The sequence below is a fragment of the Pelophylax lessonae genome, assembly GCF_965119305.1.
Source record: "Pelophylax lessonae genome assembly, chromosome: 3".
NCBI lineage: Eukaryota > Metazoa > Chordata > Amphibia > Anura > Ranidae > Pelophylax > Pelophylax lessonae.
Window position 1 is genome coordinate 606676468 of NC_138770.1, and position 22838 is coordinate 606699305.

At 49.0% G+C, this 22838-nt stretch overlaps 1 protein-coding gene across 1 annotated transcript in view; it reads right to left on the reverse strand.

The window, feature by feature from the left end:
- DNAH14 (dynein axonemal heavy chain 14) overlaps window positions 1-22838 on the reverse strand; it is a gene marked incomplete at its 3' end in the record, with an annotated part of 442814 nt that overhangs the window by 302359 nt on the left and 117617 nt on the right. Inside the window, exon 18 of the mRNA XM_082252323.1 lies at window positions 6806-7147. Coding sequence (XP_082108449.1) covers window positions 6806-7147 — 342 coding nt within the window. The remainder of the gene's footprint in view (window positions 1-6805; window positions 7148-22838) is intronic.

The following is a 22838-nucleotide window of genomic DNA, read 5'->3' on the forward strand; positions in this document are numbered from 1 at the left end:
GCCCAGCACACCACAGAGCACAGCCCAGCACACCACAGAGCCCAGCACACCACAGAGCCCAGCACACCACAGAGCCCAACACACCACAGAGCCCAGTACCACCGGCACCACAGAGCCAGCATACCACAGAGACTGGCACCACAGCCCAGCATACCACAGAGACCGGCACACCACAGAGGAGCCAGGAATCAGGACAGGCAGCCAAGAATCAGGACCAGCAGCCAAGAATCAGGACCAGAAGCCAGCCCCAAGGCCCCAGTAGCCAGACCCCAGGACCAGCAGCCGGAATACAGGACCAGCAGTCTAGCCCCAAAAACCAGGACCAGCAGCCAGGAATCAGGAGGACCAGCAGCCAGACCCCAGGACCAGCAGGCCAGCCCCAGCAGCCAGACCTTAGGACCAGCAGCAAAGCCCCAGAAGCCAGGGCCCAGGACCAGCAGCCAGCCCCAGTACCCATTATTTAAGGTAAGTGAAGTCTTCTAGTCTTGGGCCTGGGCATCAAAGTGCTATTAATTAATATAATATTGTTTATTTTTCTATTGTTCGGTGACACTCTAATGTAGTCTCTCATCGGGGATGGAGGGGACTCTTTCTATCAAAGACTCTCCAATAGGCACAGAGAAGGCCTCTGTAAGATAAACCCCCCTCCAGGTCCCATTAGACTCCGTTGTAGTCTCTAATGGGGCCTGGTGGGGGCTCTTTCTAACAGACTCTCTAACAGAGGCCCTCTCTGTGTTCCTTGGAGAGACCCCCTCCAGGTCCCATTAGGAAAGGGGAGGAGTTAGTAAGATGACCACGCCCACCCGGGGGCGCCATAAATATTTCTGCACCCAGGCGTCTGTTACCCTAGGATCGGCCCTGTATTTACATTATGATTCACAGCAGTATAAAAATTACAGTTATGAAGTAGCAACGAAATGGGTAAGCGTGGAACATGCTTGTGACCATGGAAGACGGTGTCAGATCATGGGCTGGGTGTGGGTGGCTGGTGAACAAGGGAAGTTGGAACAGGTGTAAGCTGGTGAACATGGGGAGCTGGAGCAAGGCATTTTTTAAAGACAGATGTTGTCAAACAAATAGGATTTCTTTTTATGAGGTTGTGAGCAAAACCTTGAACAGAGGGGTGGCTGTTTGACACAGTTCCTCACACACTGATAATATGTAAGCTAAAGTCTTCAGGCTTGGAAAAATCAGTTTGTAAATGGATAGAAAACTAGCTAAAAGATAGAATTCAGAGAGTAGTAAATAATGATTCTTACTATAAATGGTCTAAGGTTATCAGTGGTTTGCCCCAAGGTTCAATGCTCGGACCCTTACTATTTAATACATTTATAAATTATATAGGGTCTGGGATTAAAAGTAGCATTTCAGTCTTTGCAGGTGACACCAAGCTATGCAGTGGAATAAGTTCCTTACAGGATGTCTCCAACTTACAAGCCAACCCCAGTGCATTATTTCTTTGGGCAACTATGTGGCAGATGAGGCTTATTGTTGATAAATGTAAAGTTATGCACTTGGGGGCTAAGAATATGCATGCATCGTACATACTAGGCGGAGTACAACTGAGGGAGTCAATGGTGGAGAAGGATCTGGGTGTTCTGGTAGATCGAAAGCTTAATAATGGCACGCAATGCCAAGCTGTGGTTTCCAAAGGGAGCAAAATTCTCTCTTGTGTTAACCACTTTAATACTGGACACTTTTACTCACTTCCTGACCAGGCCAATTTTCAGATTTCAGCCTTGTCACATTTTGAATGACAATTGCGTGGTCATGCACCACTGTACTAATATGACTTTTAAAAAATGTTTTGACACAAATAGAGCTTTATTTTGGTGGTATTTATTCAAAGATGGGTTTTTTATTTAGAGACAGAATTTTTGTTTCCTCATTTCTGTTATAACATTTTGCAATTAATATTTCTTCATAAATTTAGGAAAAAATGTATACTGCTACATTTCTTTGGTGCAAAAAACCCAAATCAGTGTATGGTATTTAGTCTGTAGGAATGTTAGAGTCCACAAATTATGATATACTGTATATGTATATCTAAAAATCGATCAATCCTGATGTACTGACAGACCCTCATTTCTTGAGGCTCGTAAATGCCAGGACAGTACAAAGAGCCTCTAATTACCCCTTTTTGGAAAAAGTAGACAGTCCCAAGATATTTAGTAAGAGGTTTAGTAGGTTGTTATTTTTTTTATTTCTTGGAAAATTAGGATTTTTACATTATTTTTTACATACTATCACCCGTACAGTACAGCGTCATCATATAACTGGTGTGGCGGTGATCAGGGACACTGTCTGGTGACAGTATGTAAAAAAAAAAAAAATAAATGTTAACTTTTTATTTTATTTTTAAATATTTTTTCTCTTTTTTATTAAATTTTTTTCTTTTTTTTACAATTTTTTTTTTACATACAGTGACCAGAGCAATACAGTGTTACCATAGTAACACTGTACCACTCTGGGGAGGTGATCTGGATTTTTTTTGGACACACTGATTGCTTATATCTATGGATTTTACAGTTATAAGCAACCATTTTTTCTACAATGAAAACTATTAATTCAGTGTTTCTTATTGTGATTAGCTGTGACTAGCCACAGCTAATCACATGGTACACATGAGGTTATCCCTGTCTGTACCATGTGATCACTTTGACCAATCACAGAGCTTATCACAATAGTACACAATAAAAGGCATGAATCAAAGCCTTTCATTGTGTACAATTGTCATGTGATCTGCTGTGATTGGCCATTGCGATCACATGGTACCGGCAGCGGGCCAGTACAGTGATCTATCATCAGTCATGTCTGGTGGACACAGCGGGTGGCAGATCATGCCAGAGCGTGTCCCGTGAGACGTGCGAGGCACGATCCTGGGAGGACATCATATGATGTCCTCCCAGGATAACAGGGTTCCCACTCAGTCCTCATATTACAATAGGCTGGACAGGGGGGTTAAAAGAGGTATGGACTGCAGAGAAAGAGAGACGTGATTTTGCCCCTGTGCAAATCATTGGTAAGACATCATCTGGAATATGCAGTTCAGTTCTGGACATCAGTTCACAAAAAGGATGTCAGAGAACTGGAGAAAGTGCAGAGGAGGGCAACCAAACTGATAATAAGCATAGAGGAGCTATGAGGAAAGATTAGTTGAACATAATTTATTCTCTCTTGAGAAGAGGAGATTAAGGGGGGATATGATCAACATGTATAAATACATGAGTAGTCCATATAGTAAACTCAGTGTAGAGTTATTCACCCTAGGGTCATCACAGAGGACAGGGGGGTATCTGGAGGAAAAGAGATTGAATCTCCATATATGGAAAGGTTTCTAATACTTTAATACTTTACCCTGGATTCTAAACATGAGCTCATGTATGCACACCTGGCCTGAAACTGACATTTTGCCCACTGATATGGCACCACAATACTAGCATGGAGTTATTCTAGGTGAAGGGTAGATGGCTTAGACAGAAAGCTGTATTAGAAAAAGAGGGTGTTGGAAAAGGGGAGGTGGAAGTGGGAAATTCTTGTCCAGGAGAGACAAGTCAAGAAGCTGTGGCAATCTAGAAAACTTGGATAATACCTGTGTGGAGGAGGGGGTAGAGCAGGATGGGAGGGATTCAGGGGCAAGGCATCTAAAAGTGAGGAGGTGGCTGAGAATGCAGTTTAAGAATCTAAGGGTGTTGGGAGAGGAGAGGTGGGTACAATGGAAGTGGGGGAGCTTTGCCCTGCAGTTGATGACAGACATGGGGTTATGGGAGGTAAGGCAACTTGGACAAAACATAGGGATGGGGGAGGGGTAGTAAGGAGTAAAGTTGGATAGCATTAGAGTGCAGTGTCAGGTTGTGCAGGCCCCCAAATAGGGTAACTTCTGGGCAAAGAAGTTGAAAGTCAGGAGAAGACTGGGGTGCTAGGGTGCTGGCAGTTGCAGGGATCTAACACAAAGTAGCTGAGTGAGAGGGGTAGCAATATTAGGGTTGCAGGACGTAAAGAGAGGAGACAGTAGGATTGTAGGGCAGGGCCGTGCAAAGACCTTTGGAGGGGCAGGTGCTCAAAGTATAAAAGGGGCACATGGAACAGGGCTTTAAATAGGGCTGTGCTCAAAAAATCAAAACAGCAATGTATCGTGACGCATTCCTTTCTGATACGCGTTTCAATATGGATGATTCTGTATTGATAGAGCAGAAAAATGCTGTGATGCAGCTTTGAAAAAGAAACAGAACAGAAAAGACGTTTTTAAGTTTAAAAGTAATAAATATTTTGTGTCTTAAGTTGTGCCAACCTGAAGACTTTTGCTAACTCTGTTATGCAACGTTCAACTTAGCCCATGTTTCGTACAGAAGAGTATAGTTTTATTTAATGCCATGTCATAATTAGATTGAGCACTTGGGCAGTCATTCACAAAAGGGCATTTAATTACAAAAAGGAGAGGAAATTTTGCCTTGCAAACATCCCAACCTGCAAAAACTAATTTCAGGGAGGTGGCAAACTCATTTCAGGGAGATGGCACTCCGCGCCCTCCATGCCCCCCCTTCCCCACCAATTTAACACAACTATAGGATGATCAAATGACATTGAATAAGTATACAGAGGTTTCCTTCTTCTGAGAGATATTAAAGGCACACTCTAACCACCATGACCACTTCAGTGATTTGAAGTGGTCATGGTGGTAGGAGTCAAAAACAATGCACATGCTGGGATAAATACAATTATGTGCAGGGGGCTAGTTGCACCCCTAGCACATGTGACGTAGCCAGACAGAAAATGTCATGTCCTTGTTCATACATGTATGAACAAGGACATGACATTTTATTATGACAGAACACCACTAAGTATTAAAAAATACATTACAACAATTTACACACGCTAATGCACAGACCAATGATGTGAAAGGGGCCTAAGGTTGCTTTCACATGGATGCACTACGGTTTACCTGCTGGCGGGTACTGCTGGCTGGTACTGCTGGTGGGTACTGCTGGCGGATACTGTTGGATGGTACTGCTGGCGGGTACTGCTGGCAGGTACTGATGATGGGTAATGATGGCATGTACGGCTAGCTGGTACTGCTGGTGGGTACTGCTGGCGGGTACTGCTTGCGAGAAATGCTGGCTCCTCTGAGACACATCAATGCCGGAGTATGAGGAGCGGTGCTGGAGGAAGCATGCAGAGCCGATGCTTCCTGTATCTTTCCTCTCACAGCCGGAACTATACAGGAAGCATTGGCTCCGCTCAGACTCTGGGATACGCTGACAGCTGACAGCCAGGCAGTCAGCCGGGACATCGCGTGGCACTTGCGGGTGTCAGGGAGCCACAGTCCAAATGCAGGAGACTCCTGCACCTCGTGAGAGATTTGGAATGTTTGCCTTGACAGAAAGGCAGTTTGGGCATCAAGGGGCGCCCCCCCCTATGGTCGTGCCTGCTGTAGGATCAAATGGGGAAAACAGTTTGGGGAAAAGGAGTCAGTACAAGGTGGGGCAACTTGACTAATAGTAGGGGTGGAGCTTGAGTGCAATGTCATGTGTATTGGGGCACCCAAATGGGGGATTCATAGATGGGGGGATGTTAATTAGGAGTAGCATGACAACAGAAGGCCTGAATGGGGGGGGGGCAGTATTAGGTGTGAGTGAAAGGAGTAAGGGTGGGGGGACAGCAGGTGTGTAGGGTAACATGGGAAACTCAGTTTGGGCAAACAGAGCAAAGGTGGTAGGAGAAATAGGAGAGGCTTTGGCATGTGAAGCAGGGTAAAACAACATACAGCTGATGAGTGAGGGAAGTAATATAGAGGCACCTGACTCTAAGTGGGTCTATAGATAATGGAATTGGGAGGTGAGAGAAGGCAGGGATCATTGAGAATATGGGGGTTCAGGCTGATGGAAGAAAGATGAACATTGGTTACTTTGATCCATGGAGGAGCATTGGGCATGCACAGTTGTAATGGAGGTACAGGGTGACATTGGCATCCTGGGGGGGGGGGGGGCTGCTGTGGAAGAGGTACTCCTCTCAGAACCCTCCCCCCATACACACACTTTTGTTCCTTACAATCTTTCCACAGCTCTACCAACCCATCCCCCACCATCTTCCAACTGGATGTCCCTAGCACATCCGTGTCAAATTTCTTTTTTATATCAGATATTTTTTATTTTGGTCCATGTTAAGTTAAAAAACTACCAGTACTTCCAATGATTTTCGGCCTAAAACTACTTTCCTGCACCCAGCACAAGCCAAACTCCCAGTGACCCCTCATCGATTTAGCCAGCAGACTCATTATCTGCCTGTCAGGCTGCCCCCCTCAGTACTCCCTACATCCACTGCATACAACCCTTCAAATACTAGATTTTTTTTTGTCTAAAATATTCCTCTTTAGATTTTAGTTATGTAAAACCACTTCTAATATCAGCTTTATGAAGCAGTAAGACCCATCCAGGATTAGAGTCAGCTGTGCTAATTTTGTTAAAAAAATGTTTTAAGATGATTTGTAATTTTATCTTCATTTCTGGGTTGGAAAAAAAATCTGTATTAAGTCTCCATCTGTATGGGGTATTAGAATGCAGGAGAAATTCAAATATAATGAAAACATTTTTCCTGATTGGGCGAGGTTTTATTTTTAGTTTTTAGGGAAATACACAGTACGTGTTAAAGTAGAACAAACACTTGCTAAACATATGTTCAACTTTCCTTTCTGTGCTATAATCTGCTTTATAGCAGCCTCTGCCTTTAGAAAACCCTTCCATGGAATGCTTGCACCACACTGAGCATTACTGTACATGCACAAAACCAGTGCAGGCGATAAACTTACTTTGATCTTGAAATCCATTAACTCAAAGTGTAAGTTAGAAATATACTTGTCCAAATCCCCGCTGAACTTCACAATGTCCTCATCCTTCTTAGCTTCGCAGTAGAGAACCATGGATTTCAGCTGCTGGAAGCAGGGAGTTAGGCTCTGATACATTGCCGTTTCCTCCGAAGGGATGTTGATACCATAGTCTTTTGCAACAGAGTACAACTGGATGATGGTGTTATATTGTTTCTCAAAGGCAGGAAGGTCTGAAGAGATCTGACCCAGGAATGTCAGGTGCTCCACGAACTCTTCCACGTTGGTCAGCACCAGGTTTAGCTTTTGCAATGACTTATGTATGACCTGGAAGAGAGTAGAGATATGTTCACAATATAGTAGGAAAATAAATATAACATGGCAGCTTGGGGACCAAGTCTACCTTTTATGCATTTTCTATTGGTAGCATATTTGTAGTTCCTTACACATTGGCTAAATTACATCACTATTTCTTCCATTTTAACTTTCATGTTTACTGTGTTTTACTGGATCCCTTTTTGACAGCCATTACTGTAATTAGAGGAGCCCCTATGTGTATATAAACAGCTGCTGCAGATCACATAATATTGCCTGTAACTAAAAGTGCATGGGGAAGAGTAGGAGCAGTAACCAATTACTAAGTCGTGTCTCAGTCTTGATGATAAGGTAGCTTCAATCCATTTTGTGTTCAAGATCATGGACTGATTTAAATATTGGGTAAATCTATAAGCATAGAATGTTATTCCCCGCACAGTGGAGCTCTGACTGAAATAGGGAGGTACAAGAACTAGGATCCTGCTGCATTCGTATCTGTAAGCAGGGGTTAGTACCCCTTTTAGTGAGGTCCCTCCCCTGGGTGGGTATAGTGGTTGGAGAAGGTCACCCTACATAAGCTGGAGCATAATTGCCAACATTTAAAAAAAAAAATCTAGGGACATCTAGGGATCAAGAATTCATCACTCCTGAGTCCTGAAGGAAGGGGGGGAGGGGGGGGGGGTTACAGGCATTATTATTATACAGGATTTATATAGCACCGACAGTTTACGCAGCTCTTTACAATATAAAAGGGAGACAATACAGTTACAATACAATAAAATAAAATACAAGAGGATTAAGAGGACCCTGCTCAGAAGAGCTTGCAGTCTAATAGGGTGGGGCAGGTGTTACAAAAGGTTGTAACTGTGGGGAATCAGCTGATGGAACAGGTCAAAGATTAGTTGGAGGTGTTATAGGCTTCCCTAAACAGATTTTTTTAAGGGATTGCCTGAAGGCAGCTAAAGAAGGAGATAGCCGGACAGGTTGAGGTAGAGCATTCCAGAGGATGGGAGAGGCTCTGGAGAAATCCTGGAGATGAACATGGAGGAGGAGACAAGGGAGTTTGAGAGTAGGAGGTTTTGAGAGTAGCGGAGAGAATGGTTTGGGTGATATTTGGAGACAAGTTTGGTGATGTAGCTCAGGGCAGAGTTGTGAATGGCTTTGTATGCTTTGGATAGTATTTTAAATGTAATAATGCTGTGATGGCGCCTGGTTCTGAACAAGATTTACACTTATAGAGTCACCCGCTGCCCCTTTCAGTGTGTGCCAAGCACACTTGAACTAATATAAAAATGAAAGTAGGCGCTGGTGCTAGTGTTAAAATAATCAAACAATGTGAAATATGCAAAATACAAAAATGCTCAGAAGGTGCTAGAATCAATAGATATAAGTGACGTGCACAAATCTGCAAATATTCTAATATATACCTCCATATACACAGTGCCAAAGTGTTTTTACAAAAAAAGCAAAAATAATTGGTAAATGTAAATAAAATAAAAAATATATAAATATTAAGTGCAATTGGGTGTTGCCAGGTATGAACAAGCCCATGCAAGGTTAACAAACTTAAAAGTGCCCGCTGAAAGAAATCCACCTTGTGAGCTGTGATACATAAATGTGCTCACTGGAAATAAGCAGGCCACACAGACCTATAGTGCTTGATCAATAATCCAGAATACTGGAAATGGACACTTTCCTCCTCCTCCTCTTCCCTCCTGAAAGGGTCCTCTGGATCCCTCATACAACAGGTATAAGTGGGAGACAAGAAGCCATATATAGTGTAATACTGCCTTTATTGTAAAATTATGCGGTAAAAAATAGTAGTGTGCTTACATATAAAGTGCCCTCCTGGCACAGGAAGAATCGCCAAAGGTTGCTATATGTGACAGCCAGCCGCGCAGAGATCTCTCCCTGATATTCTGGTAGCTTGGCAGGCGTCGGCGTGCGACTTCCTGATGATGCTACTTGAGAAATGCATTGTGGTCTAAGCTTCGCCCGGAAATTCTAACCAGTGACATCACTTCCTCTGTAAGCGGTGGAACGTACGCCGACCGCTGCCATGCTACCAGAATATCAGGGAGAGATCTCTGCACGGCTGGCTGTCACATATAGCAACCTTTAGCGATTCTTCCTGTGCCAGGAGGGCACTTTATATGTAAGCACCCAACAATTTTTTACTGCATAATTTTACAATAAAGGCAGTATTACACTATATATGGCTTCTTGTCTCCCTACCTATTGTATGAGGGATCCAGAGGACCCTTCCAGGAGGGAAGAGGAGGAAAGTGTCCATTTCCAGTATTCTGGATTATTGATCAAGCACTATAGGTCTGTGTGGCCTGCTTATTTCCAGTGAGCACATTTATGTATCTCAGCTCACGAGGTGGATTTCTTTCAGCGGGCACTTTTAAGTTTGTTAACTTTGCACAGACTTGTTTATACCTGGCAACACCCAATTAAACGTAATACTTATATATTTTTAATATAAATTTTTGTAAGATCTTACCGTAAAATCTTTTTCTCTGATGTCCATCGACAGACGCAGCCTCATCTCCATGAGCTGAGTGGTATATGCTCCTCCCATCAGGAGTAGTCTAGGCAAGAAAATTTGAATACACACGCCCAGGGGGCTGTCCCTCCAGGCATAAACCCCCACTGCACAACCCAGCACATCAGTTTAGTTTAAAAGCAGTGAAGACAACAGAACCAACCCCAAACAGAGGGGTGGGTGCTGCGTCTGTCGATGGACATCAGAGAAAAAGATTTTACGGTAAGATCTTACAAAAATCGTATTTTCTCTATCGTCCATCGACAGACGCAGCCTCATCTCCATGAGCTGAGTGGGACGTCCCAAAGCAGTATAGGCATGAGGGGTGGGAAAACCGCAACCAGACAGTAACGTCAACTCCAAAAGGCTAAACGTAGCCAACTGGGCAACATGGAGCTCAACCAAACAACAGGAGCTCACCCAGATAAAAGACCCCAAAGAGAAGTACAAACAAACATTCTCTTATGAAACAGCAGCCTGCAAAACCTTGCGGCCAAAAGAGGCATCCGAAGAAGCCAACAAATCCACTTTGTAAAATTTGTTAAAGGTGTGCACAGATGACCAAGTCGCTGCCTTACAAACTTGTACAACAGAGGCCTGATGGTGAAAAGCCCAAGAGGCACTCAGCGTTCTAGTAGAATGCGCCTTCGCAGGATACGGAGGAACCTGACCTTTGATCGAATAAGCCTGAACAACCGTCTTCCAGTTCCATCTCAAAATGGTCGCAGCAGACGCAGCCAAACCTTTGCGAGGACTGTCCGGAAGAACAAAGAGAGAGTCCGACTTTCTGAAGAACTCAGCCGTCAGATAAACCCTTATCGCCCGAACCTCATCCACAGAGTCTTCATTCAGGTGAAAATCCGACACCACCTTAGGAAGAAAAGACGGATTAGGTCGGAGGACCACTTTATCCCTGTGGACCAGCACAGGGGCTAGGACCTTGGTAAAAACTCTGGGAGCCGAGGTGAGACCAAAGGGTAATGGCACAAATTGAAAGTGCTCCTCTGCCACAGCGAAGCGGAGGAATCGCTGATGTCCCTCGAATATGGGGACGTGGAAATACGCATCTTTGACATCGATGGAAGCCAGACAATCCACCTGATTCAAAGATGCCACCACCGACCGAATGGACCTCATTCTGAATTTCTGCACCCGTACAAAGCGGTTCAGAGCCTTGAAGTCCAGGATTGGGCGCACCTTGCCTTCCTTTTTGGGCACGATGAACAGGTTTGAATAGAAACCTTGAGAGCATTCCTGTTGGGGAACTGGCACAATCACCCCTGGAGCCCGCAGATCCTTCAAATGCTCTGGAGAGAGGTAACGATTTGACTGAAAAAACCTGTCCCCTGGCCGGGACCAAAATTTGATCTTGTACCCGGAACAAACCAGTTTGCGAACCCATTTGTCCTAAATGAAGGAAGTTCAGGGTTCCTGAAAGAAGAGCAGACGTCCCCCCACCCCTATGATGGGTGAGGGCGCCCCTTAATGCTGAAGAGGACTTGTCTGCAGCACCGGAATGACCGGGCTTGGACTTGCCCCACGGTTTGTTAGCACCTCCAGAAGTCCTGAACGCCTTACCTTTTTCTTGCGCCATGGAGGCACGAAAAAACAGAATTTTTGTAAAATCTTACCTGTAAAATTCCTTTCTCTGAGTCCTCCGACAGTCGCCGCCTCACCATATTCGTCACTATGGGGTTATTGACCTTTGCTCCGTAGAAGTAGCTAGGCAACAGAATATGTCAATATTAAAGCTTTTAGCATATCCCACCCCCAGGGGGTGGTCCCCTCAGTCAATACCCTCCTGCTTCCTGTATCCATACCTCAGTTTCAGTAGAACAGCAGTAGAGTACATAAACAAACCCCAAAAGAGGGGCGGGGGCGGCGACTGTCGGAGGACTCAGAGAAAGGAATTTTACAGGTAAGATTTTACAAAAATTCCGTTTTCTCTTACGTCCTCCGACAGTCGCCGCCTCTCCATATTCGTCACTATGGGGACGTCCCAAAGAAGTGCATACATGAGGGGTGGGAAACGCAGCCGCGCCTAAGGCAACGCAGTACCCACAGCAGAAAAAAAAGGAACCTCACCAAAGGAAGGAAACCAGCTGGGCAGCATGAAAAAAACTTTGCTCAACAGGAGCAACAACCCAGGAAAAACAAATAACCCAGGGATAAAAACATCCCAAACAGCCAAGGGCCCAAAAATAAGGGACCCTAAGGCACTGCCGCACTAAGAACCTTGCGGCCAAAAGAAGCATCTGCCGATGCCTGAACATCCACTTTGTAGAACTTTGAGAAGGTGTGAACGGACGACCAAGTCGCCGCCTTACACACCTGGGCCACAGAAGCCCGATGATGACAGGCCCAAGACGTACTCAGAGATCTGGTAGAGTGTGCCTTCACAGGCATAGGGGGAACTTTTCCCTTCAAAACATATGCCTGTTCAATAGTCTGTCTGATCCATTTGGCGATGGTAGAAGCCAACGCCGCCAAGCCCTTCCGAGGCCCCTCTGGAAGGACAAATAGAGAATCCGTCTAGCGAAAGGATTTAGTCGATGACAGGTAAACCCTGATCGCCCGAACAACATCCAAGGAGTGTAAATCCACCACCTTAGGATGTCTAGGCTTCGTGCAAAGTGAAGGCAAGACAATGTCCTCATTGAGATGAAATTCCGAGATCCTCTTCGGGAGAAAAGAAGGGTTAGGTCGCAAGACCACCTTATCCAAGTGAATCACCAAATACGGAGACCTGCAGGACAAGGCTGCCAGCTCCGACACTCTGCGAGCTGAAGTGATCGCCACCAAAAAAGCGACCTTCTTGGACAACAGAGGTAACGAGATCTCCCTGATCTTTTCAAAGGGAGCATGTTGCAACACGGACAGAACGAGGTTCAAGTCCCATGGAGGCAAAGGCTCCCTCCTAGGAGGGACCAGGTGTCGCACCCCTTGAACAAAGGTGCTAACCAAAGAATTAGATGCCACAGGGCGTTGAAAGAGAACGGCCAGCGCAGAAATCTGACCCTTAATCGTGGCCAACGCCAAACGCTGGTCCACACCCGTTTATAGGAAAGACAACACCCTAGACACCGAGTATGTGCGAGGGGAAAACCCCCTGGACTCACACCAGGCAAAATAGGCCTTCCAAGTACGGTAGTAAACCTTCCCCGAAGAAGTCTTTCTAGCGTTGATCAAAGTGTGAATGACCTCCGGGGAGAGACCCCTATCCCTCAGGACCTCGGTTTCAACAGCCAGGCCGTCAAAGCCAGCGACTGTAAAGCAGGATGGAATATCGGTCCTTGAGACAGAAGATCTTCTCGAAGAGGCAGACGCCATGGAGCGTCGACCGCCAGATTCACGAGGTCTGCGTACCAAGACCGGCGAGGCCAGTCTGGCGCCACCAGAATCACCGTGAGCGGTTCCGAGGACAACCTGCAAAGGAACCTGGATAGTAGCTGAATCGTTGGGAATGCATACATCAGTCGATACTGATGCCACAGAGCCACTAACGCGTCCGACGCGTCTGCCCGAGGATCGCGCGTCCTTGCCACGAACCTTCCCACCTTGTTGTTCAGACGAGACGCGAACAGGTCCACATCTGGAAGACCCCACTTCGCGCACAACATCTGGAAGACATCCGGGTGGAGTGACCATTCCCCCTGGTCCAAGGTCTGGCGAAAAGGTAATCCGCCTGCAGTTCTCCACCCCCGGAATGTGAACTGCCGTGATCGCCGGGACGTGCGTCTCGGCCCAAGACAGAATGTCGGCCACCTCCCGAGCCGCTCGGGCACTCCTGGTGCCCCCTTGGTGGTTGATGTAGGCCACTGCTGTGGCATTGTCTGTCTGCACCCGAACCGGACGGCCCTGAAGCCTGTCCGTCCAATGTCGAAGGCAGAGATTTATCGCCCGCAATTCCAGAATGTTGATCGGAAGGGAGGATTCCCCCTCCGACCAAGTACCCTGGGCGGACAGAAAGCCCAGAACACCACCCCAGCCCGACAGGCTGGCATCCGTGGTGATCACCGTCCACGAAAGAGGGCGAAAAGACTTGCCCCCCGACACCGCCGGGGACTGTAGCCACCACAGAAGATCCCTTCTGGTGCGAGGACTCAACGAGATCTGAAGATCCAGAGATTGTGGTCGCCCGTCCCACCTGGACAGGATCTCCGCTTGGAGACCCTGTGAAACTGGGCAAAGGGAATTGCCTCGAAAGCCGAGACCATCAATCCCAGACACCTCATGCCCGTCCGGAGGGAAGACCACGGAACGTCCCGGAGGGACCTGACTTCTCCCTGAAGTGTCCTGAGCTTGTCTTCCGGCAGGAAGACCTTCGCCTGAACAGAGTCCAGGATCATTCCCAGGTAGGGAAGACGAACTGACGGGCACAGCGTCGATTTTGGAAAGTTTATCGTCCAACCAAACTCCTGTAGAGTTTGCATCGTGATGGACAGGTCTTTCACCAGACCCTGACTGGTTGCAGACCGAACCAGAATGTCGTCCAGATACCCCAGGACCGAGATGCCCTGGGCTCTCAATAAAGCCAGAACCGGTGCAAGCACCTTGGTGAACACCCGCGGAGCCGAAGCGAGACCAAAAGGCAGCGCCACGAATTGGTAATGATCCTCCGCAATGGCGAATCGAAGGTACCCCTGGTGACCCTCGAAAATGGGGATGTGAAGGTACGCATCCTTCAAATCGATGGATGCCATGAATTCTCCCGGAACTAGAGCAGCCACCACCGAGCGCAGGGATTCCATGCGGAACTTGCGAACCCGCACAAAGCGGTTCAGAGCTTTTAAGTCCAGAATTGGATGTACCTTGCCCTCCTTTCTGGGCACAGTGAACAGATTTGAATAAAACCCCCGAAATCTGTCCCGATGAGGCACCGGAACCACCACTCCCTGAGCCCGCAGGTCCCGCACCGCCAGGTGCAGATCTCGCAAACGCTCCGGAGACAGTTGAAGATTTGAGGGAAAAAATCTGCTCGCCGGCCGAGAGATAAACTCGATCTTGTAACCGGACCGAACGATCTCCTGAACCCACCTGTCCCGAACGCGGGCCAGCCAGGGTGGAAGAAAACCGAGCAAACGTCCCCCCACCCCAGAACTGGGTGAGGGCGCCCCTTCAGGCCGCATTGTTATGGGCAGCGGACCCGGACTGGCCGGACTTCTGCTTACCTGTCCACGGCTTCTTTTGGGAGCCTTGACCTTTGAAGGGTTTGCCCTTATAGTGCGACCGAAAGGCACGAAAGGACCCCTGAGAGGGTCTAAACGAAGCATGCTTCTTACCTTGAGCAACCTTAGCCTTGTGAGACTGGGGCAAGAGCGTGCTCTTACCCCCAGTGATCCCCTTTATCAGCGTATCCAAGGAGTCGCCAAAAAGGCGAGATCCCGTATAGGGTAGATTAGCTAAAGTTTTGCGAGAAGATTGGTCCACAGACCAACATTTCAGCCAAATCAAGCGGCGTGTCAACACCGCCACGCTGTGCACACGTGCAGCCAAAGGGACTATATCTAAGTCCGCATCACACAAATACATGACACCCTGATGAATTTGATCCACCTTATCCAACGTTGTCGGCGGGGCAGAATCAGCCACCAGGACGCGCCTGAGCACCTGCGTCCAATCCCCGACAGCCTGAGCTGCCATAAGGGAAGCAAAAATAGCTTTTAGCATGGAACCGGTAACCGAGTAAGTATGGTGGGCAAGAGACTCCAGTCTCCTGTCCGTGGGATCCCGGAACACCGGGGTATCCTCCGCCGGAATCACAGTAGATTTATTCAAAACTGCCACCGCGTGATCCACCGGAGGCGGCACAAACCAACGTTCATCAGTGGCGGGTGTGAAGGGATAACGCAGCTTGAACCTACTTGGCACAGCAAAAGGCTTCTTTATATTGCGCCATTGTTCACTAACAGCGCACTGAAAATCCTCAGTGCAAGGAAAAACCTGCGACGATTTGCGTCTCCGCTGCGTCCCATAAGAGGCCAGGATGGCAGGAGGACATGGTTCATCCTGCAAATGCAGTGTTTGTTGCAACCAATTCATCCATGATTGCAAGCTCTTCAGACGAGCCAGGGGGGGAATCATCAACCCCTTTAACCTCTGCCTCCCCTTCCGACCCTACAAGGTCCAGGGACGAACGGGACCTCGATAAGGGGACCCCAGCCATAGCAGCCCCATCACCATCGCCCTCTGAATCAGAGGAAATTGAAACTCTGGGCCGTTTTGTGGATTGAGCAGCCACAAGCATCTGCACCTGAGCAGCTAGGTTAGCCACAATGGTAGCCAAATCGCCCCCCTCGGGGGAAGCAGCAGACCCTTGGCCCCCCACTAAAGTGGGAGGAAATTTGCTTTCCTGAGAATCCATGCCCCAAAATTTTGCAGGAAAAAAAGGGGTACTGCCCCTTTAAGATCGCGGCGAGCGTAGCCCACCGCACACACACAGCACACACCGACCCCCACAGGGAGAAGCACAAAACTTAGGCAAGGAATACAGGAATAAGGAAGGTAAACCTGGAGAGATCACTGCATCGATCGCTGTTCTCAGGGCAAAGGAAGTGATGCAATACAGACCGCTCCTATAAAGCCTATGGAAGGCTCCACAAACATGGCCGCCGGTGGGGGACTGCAAAGGCAGAGCATGCAGCGCTGACATGTGGCCTGAGCGATCGCCGCCAAAATGGCGGCGCTTGGCGCCAAAAACGCCGCTCTCCTCATACAGTAATGGCCATCATACGCCTGCAGTAATGATAAAAAAATGGCGGACCGCAGCAGCGGCCGCCGCATGTATGCACAAACATGTCTCACATCATGCCCCACAGCATACAGCATGTCACACAGAAAAACACACAGCCTGTAACACAGAACAGTGCAGGATAGCCCCCCTCCTTGCAGCCCACAGAAGGCAGCAAACCAGACAGGGAGCCCAATAGTGTGTACAGAAATGCAGGGTTACACAGTCCCAGACTGACACCCACTAAACAGACAGGTCCCCACACAGAGTACACTTACCTTCTGAATGGCGTGGGGAGCCCGCACAAGCGATCAAGCCGCTGCACAGAGGACAGGGAGAGTCGCAGCCAGGACGCAGTAGAACTGCGGTGCGAAACCGCATGGCGTCCAGTGAGGTAGCCACCTCACCGCAGCATCCCTGCAGCGAACAGGGTTGGGTCGTCCACACATGCCAGGAAAAAACCTGACTGAACGCTCGATGGCAGGCTGGGAAGCCTCTGGCCCACAACCTGCGACCAGGGGGGCCAGCCCGAGACCCAGCCCGCACGATCCTCTTCATCAGAAGAACTAACTAATGCTGAAAAAATTAACAGCTAAGCAAAGAGAGAGAAAAGCACTCAAATAAAATCAAAAAGAAGATAAAGGCTGAGACAAAAAGCCCCAGCACAGAAACAGCCTGCTACTCCTGATAGCTAGACAATGAAACTGAGGTATGGATACAGGAAGCAGGAGGGTATTGACTGAGGGGACCACCCCCTGGGGGTGGGATATGCTAAAAGCTTTAATATTGACATATTCTGTTGCCTAGCTACTCCTACGGAGCAAAGGTCAATAACCCCATAGTGACGAATATGGAGAGGCGGCGACTGTCGGAGGACGTAAGAGAAAAAACGTTTATGAGCAGAAAAGGAGGGACCCCGCTTAATACGGGGTGTCTTACCCTTGGATGATTGAGGAAGCAGAGTACTCTTCCCGCCAGTCAGGCCCTTGATCAACTCATCCAATGAGTCACTAAAACAACCTGTCTCCCAGAAAGGGGAGATCAGCAAAGGCTTTTTTAGAAGCTCTTCAACCAGACCATGCGTCTTAAAACAATGCCCATGGTCAAGACCCTAGCCACCAGGGGTGCAGCATCCATATAGACACATCACACAGGAACACAAGAGCCTGGATCACCTGGTCCAACAGTTCCAGCTGTTCCGGAGGAACAGTCTCGGGGTCCAAAGACTCCCGCAAACCCCTAATCCAGTCCATCATCGTCTGTGAGACTAGCACAGAATGGAACCCGCCAGCACGTGAAGATTGCGGGAAAGGGATTCCACCCGCCTGTCCACTAGATCTGTAAAAACTGGGGAATCCTCCACAGGCACACAGTAGATTTGTTTAATCTGGAAACAGGATGGTCCACTTCAGGTGGCACCATCCTACGGTTGGAAACCTTTTCAGCAAAAGGATACCGGCGTTTAAAGAGTTTAGGCACCACTAACAAGTGCTTAACGCACCGCCATTGATCACTCACAATATCGTGAAAAGTGTCGGGACAAGGGAAAACCCTGTAAGCTTTTGGAGACTTCTGGGAGCCAAAAGCCACCCGTGTCCCTGCCGGTGTGGGATCATCAGCCAATTTTAAAGTATCCCGCACTGAAATAATCAGGGCTTCCACCAAAGCACGTTCCCGGACTGCAGCTGAAGAAGACAGGTCCTCTTCACCATCTGACTGTGAGGACAGTGATCCCTCAGGAAGAGCAGCATCTGGGGCAACCACATCAGCCTCTGAATCAGAGGACACCTCGACAGATGGAGAAGGCAGCGGCCGTTTATGGCTATCAACCTTTTTCATGACTAAATCAACTTTATTTGTCAGGCTTTCCAGGGCAGCTGAAATTGCAGCCAGCAACTGCGATCCGGACTGTTTGGGAGTCACACAGAGTGGGTCTGAGAGTGAAATTCCAGCTTGGGACTCCATAGTGCAATTTGCAAAAAACTGAGTACTGTAGCTTTAAGAACACAGATCGCGGTATCGACCACGGATCGCAGTGGTCTGCAGGGAGCCGCTTTAAACCAAAGTGATAACAGAAAGTGCAAGGATATGCCCGCAGGGACCCTCAATACTTTACCACCTCAGACACAAAGCCTCCTGAATCTTCCACAGCATGGAGAGAGAAGCAGGAAGTGACCTCGGCTCAGCAGCAGGAAATGACCACACAGGAAGTGATGTCACCTGGTAGGGATACACTGCCAAGTATAGCACCAGGGCTACACAAAGATGGAAGTCCATACAAAACAATAGGAAGCTGCAGGGAAAATGGCTGCCGCATACAAGTCTATGGGGAAAATATTTGATTGCCCACACCTAAGATGGCGTCGCCCACGGCGCACCATGCGGCTAGGGACTGACACAGTAAGGCCTCAGGAACCACAACAGGGACCAGGAAACCCAAGGTACCATGTCACCCCCCCCCCGAGTGCCAGAGCACTCCAGACACACAGCCCCCGCAGGGACAGGGAGAGGGAAGGATACACAGACCGGGCACCGGGCAGACAAGGGGAATCTCTTGGGAAGCACAATCCCCCATCCCCCAAGGCCATCAGAGGCAAGGGGGGCACAGTTACTCACCATACCATGGACCGGGTGGGCTCCGCTCCGGGCAGGCTGCCTCCCACCCGAAGTGGGGGTGCTGACAGCCAAGGGGTACGCTGTGACTCAGGGTGTTCCAGGTCGTTGCGTCCCAGTGAGGCATCCGCTCGCAGGCTCGTCCCCCTCCAGACAAGGGGGCACCATCGTGGCTAGGCCTAGGTCGGAACTATAACCTGCTTACACTCGTAGGCCAGACTGGGGGGACCATAAGGATCTAGATTATCCAGTACGAAGCCCCACCCAGCATCGTTGCTTGTAGATCACCAAGAAATTCTTTCCTGAACAATAGCTAGCAAGTGAGTAAATGTAAATAAAAGAAAATATTCTGAAAAGAATAAAAAACCGGGACTGGAGTCCCAGCAGGAAACCTAGGTCTTGCTGGCAGATCGGTATCTCTCACCCACCTGCCGTAAGTGATACCCGGGTGATACCGCTCTGTTCGGCATCCACTCAATACTACTCCGTCCCTCATACCGCTCCATCTCCCACCCACCTGATACCGCTCTGTCTGAGAGATGGAGAAGTATCGGGTGGGTGGGAGACAGAGCGGGTGAGAGACGGAGTGGGTGAGAGACGGAGCGGTATCGTGTGGGTGCCGGGTGGAGCGGTATCACCTGGGTATTACGTACGGCAAGTGGGTGAGAGATACCGAACTGCCAGCACATCTGCTGATGTGGAATTGCTTATATCTTTTGTACATATGTGAGTGGCATATTCAATAACATTTGTAAGCGGAATTATGCTATGTGACTTAATTTTACCCTTACATGAGCATCACCACCTAATGGTTGGAGGAGGAGAAGACTAGTCTCGGACCCTGACATAGGATGTACAAAATATCAGCCCATATCGGCCGATACCGATACGTTGTGACTAGGGTTGAGCGGACACCTAGATGTCCGTGTTCGATGGGTTCGGCCGAACTTTAAAAAAAAGTCCGGGTCCGTGTCCCGGACTTTTACCGAACTTTTCCCGGACACCGAACCCCATTGAAGTCAATGGGGACCCGAACTTTAAGGCACTAAAATGGCTCTAAAACACCAAAGGAAAGGGCTAGAGTGCTGCAAATGGCAGCAAAACGTAATTAAGAGCATGGCAAGTGCTCTGCAAACAAATGTGGATAGGGAAATAACTTAAAACAACAAAAAAAAACAGAAAAATAAAACAATGTTCTTCTTCATCTCTGAAGGACGAGGCCCATATGGAGTAGGAGGGAGGTTGAGGTGGTGGTGGATGTGGCGGTGACATAGGCGTGCGCACAGGGTGTGCTGGGTGTGCCTGGGCACACCCTAATCACCTAGGGCACATAGCATTGCCAGTGAGGAGATGGGAAAGATCTCCCTGGGACCTGCTCTGCTCTATTTCTCCTTGCCTACAGGTACATGGCCCCGATACATTACTCTCCCTGCTGGCAAACACATGCATGTGTATTTCAACTTTGGGGTGCACACCTTAATGCAATAGGCTGCGCACACCTATGGGCGGTGTAGGTGGAAGCGGCGGTGGAGGAGGACCAGGGCCGGATTAACAGCATCATGGGCTTGGTGCTGAGGATTTTGAAGGGCCTTAGGGCCGTGCCTTGCCATGCACCCAGAGGAGGAAGGGTGCAGCCATGCATGCCTAATTCAACATGGGATGCTGTCTCTGAAGCCCATAAACACATCCATGCATCGCCAACTGTCCCTCCTTGTCCGGCCTTCACGCTGTGTGGGGAGGTTCTGAGGGTGCTGCCTGGGGAAGCGAGCATAGAAGCCAGACTTCTGTGTTTACAAGTGACAGAAGAGCGGTAACAGTGAATATGGCCAACCCGGGGCCTATATAAAAGGTAGGGGCCTGGAGCTGCAGCTCCAATAGCCCCTACATTAATCTGGCCCTGAGGAGGAGGACGAGGTAGCCAACACTGCTTCTTTTCACAAATTTTAAATGAGGGTACACCCCAAAAGAGTGAGAAAGAGCAAAAATGGAACAATGGGTGGGTAAGGTCGGTATCCATTGCTATTCTGCATAAGGTACGGAAAAGTCCCGTGGGATCCATGCCTGGTTCATTTTAATGAACGTGAGCTTGTCCACATTGTCTCTGGACAGGCGGCTGCGCTTGTCTGTTATAACGCCCCCAGCCGTGCTAAATACCCGTTCAGATAATACACTGGCTGCAGGGCACGCCAGCACCTCCAAGGCGTAAAGGGCAAGCTCAGGCCATGTGCCCAATTTGGAGACCCAGAAGTTGAAGGGGGCAGACCCGTCATTCATTACATGTAGGCGTGTGCACACATACTGCTCCACCATGTTGGTAAAATGCTGCCTCCTGCTAAGACGTTCTATCTGAGCTGCTGGTGCTGCTGTTTGTTGTGGCGTGCTGACAAAGCTTTTCCACATTTCGGCCATGCTAACCCTGCCTTCTGAGGTGCTGGCGGTGCCCTGGTTGCGTTGGCGACCTCCTCCTCCTCCTCCTCTGCCTTGTGCTTCCACTGTGGCCCCGCTGTCAGATGGGAATGCCAGCAGCATGGCGTCTACCAGCGTGCGCTTGTACTCGCGCATCTTGCGATCGCGCTCCAGTGAGTGAATTAAGGACGGTACGTTGTCCTTGTAACGGGGATCCAGCAGCGTGGCCACCCAGTAATCAGCACAAGTTAGAATGTGGGCAACTCGGCGGTCGTTGTGGAGACACTGCAGCATGTAATCGCTCATGTGTGCCAGGCTGCCCAGAGGCAACGAAAGGCTGTCCTCTGTGGGAGGTGTATGGTCCGTGTCCTCTGTATCCCCCCAGCCACGCACCAGTGATGGCCATGAGCTGGCCTGGGTGCCACCCTGCTGTGAACATGGTTCCATCTCCTCCTCCAGCTCCTCCTCCTCCTCATCCTCCTCATCCTCCAGAACTGTGCCCCTGCTGGACAATTGCGTCCCTGGCGTTTGCGTGTGCAGGAACCCACCCTCGGAGCCCCTTGCGAATGACTGCCCTGAAAGCCTTGGAAATGTTACCTCTTCATCCTCCTCCTCCTCCTCATCCTGTGCCACATCCTCTTCCATCATCGCCCGAATTGTTTTTTCAAGGAGGCATAGAAGTGGGATAGTTAAGCTGAGAACGGCGTCATTGCCACTGGCCATGTTGGTGGAGTACTCAAAACAGCGCAACAAGGCACACAGGTCTCGCATGGAGGCCCAGTTATTGGTGGTGAAGTGGTGCTGTTCCGCAGAGCGACTCACGCGTGCGTGCTGCAGCTGAAACTCCACTATGGCCTGCTGCTGCTCGCACAGTCTTTCCAGCATGTGCAAGGTGGAGTTCCACCTTGTGGGCACGTCACATATGAGGCGGTGAGCGGGAAGGCCGAAGTTACGCTGCAGCGCTGCCAGGCGAGCAGCAGCAGGGTGAGAACGCCGAAAGTGCGCACAAACGGCCCGCACTTTCTGCAGCAGCTCTGACATATCGGGGTAGTTTTTAAGGAACCTCTGCACCACCAAATTCAGCACATGCGCCAGGCAAGGGATGTGCGTCAAACCGGCTAGGCCCAGAGCTGCTATGAGATTTCGCCCGTTATCGCACACCACCAGGCCGGGCTTGAGGCTCGCTGGCAGCAACCACTCATTTGTCTGCTGTTCCATGCTCCTCCACAACTCCTGCGCGGTGTGTGGTTTGTCCCCCAAACAGGCAAGTTGTAAAACTGCCTGCTGTCGTTTACCCCTGGCCGTGCTGAAGTTGGTGGTGAAGGTGTTACGCTGTCCGGATGAGGAGGCGGTAGAGGATGAGGAAGCGGAGTAGGAGGAGTTAGGAACAGGAGGCAAACTGAAGC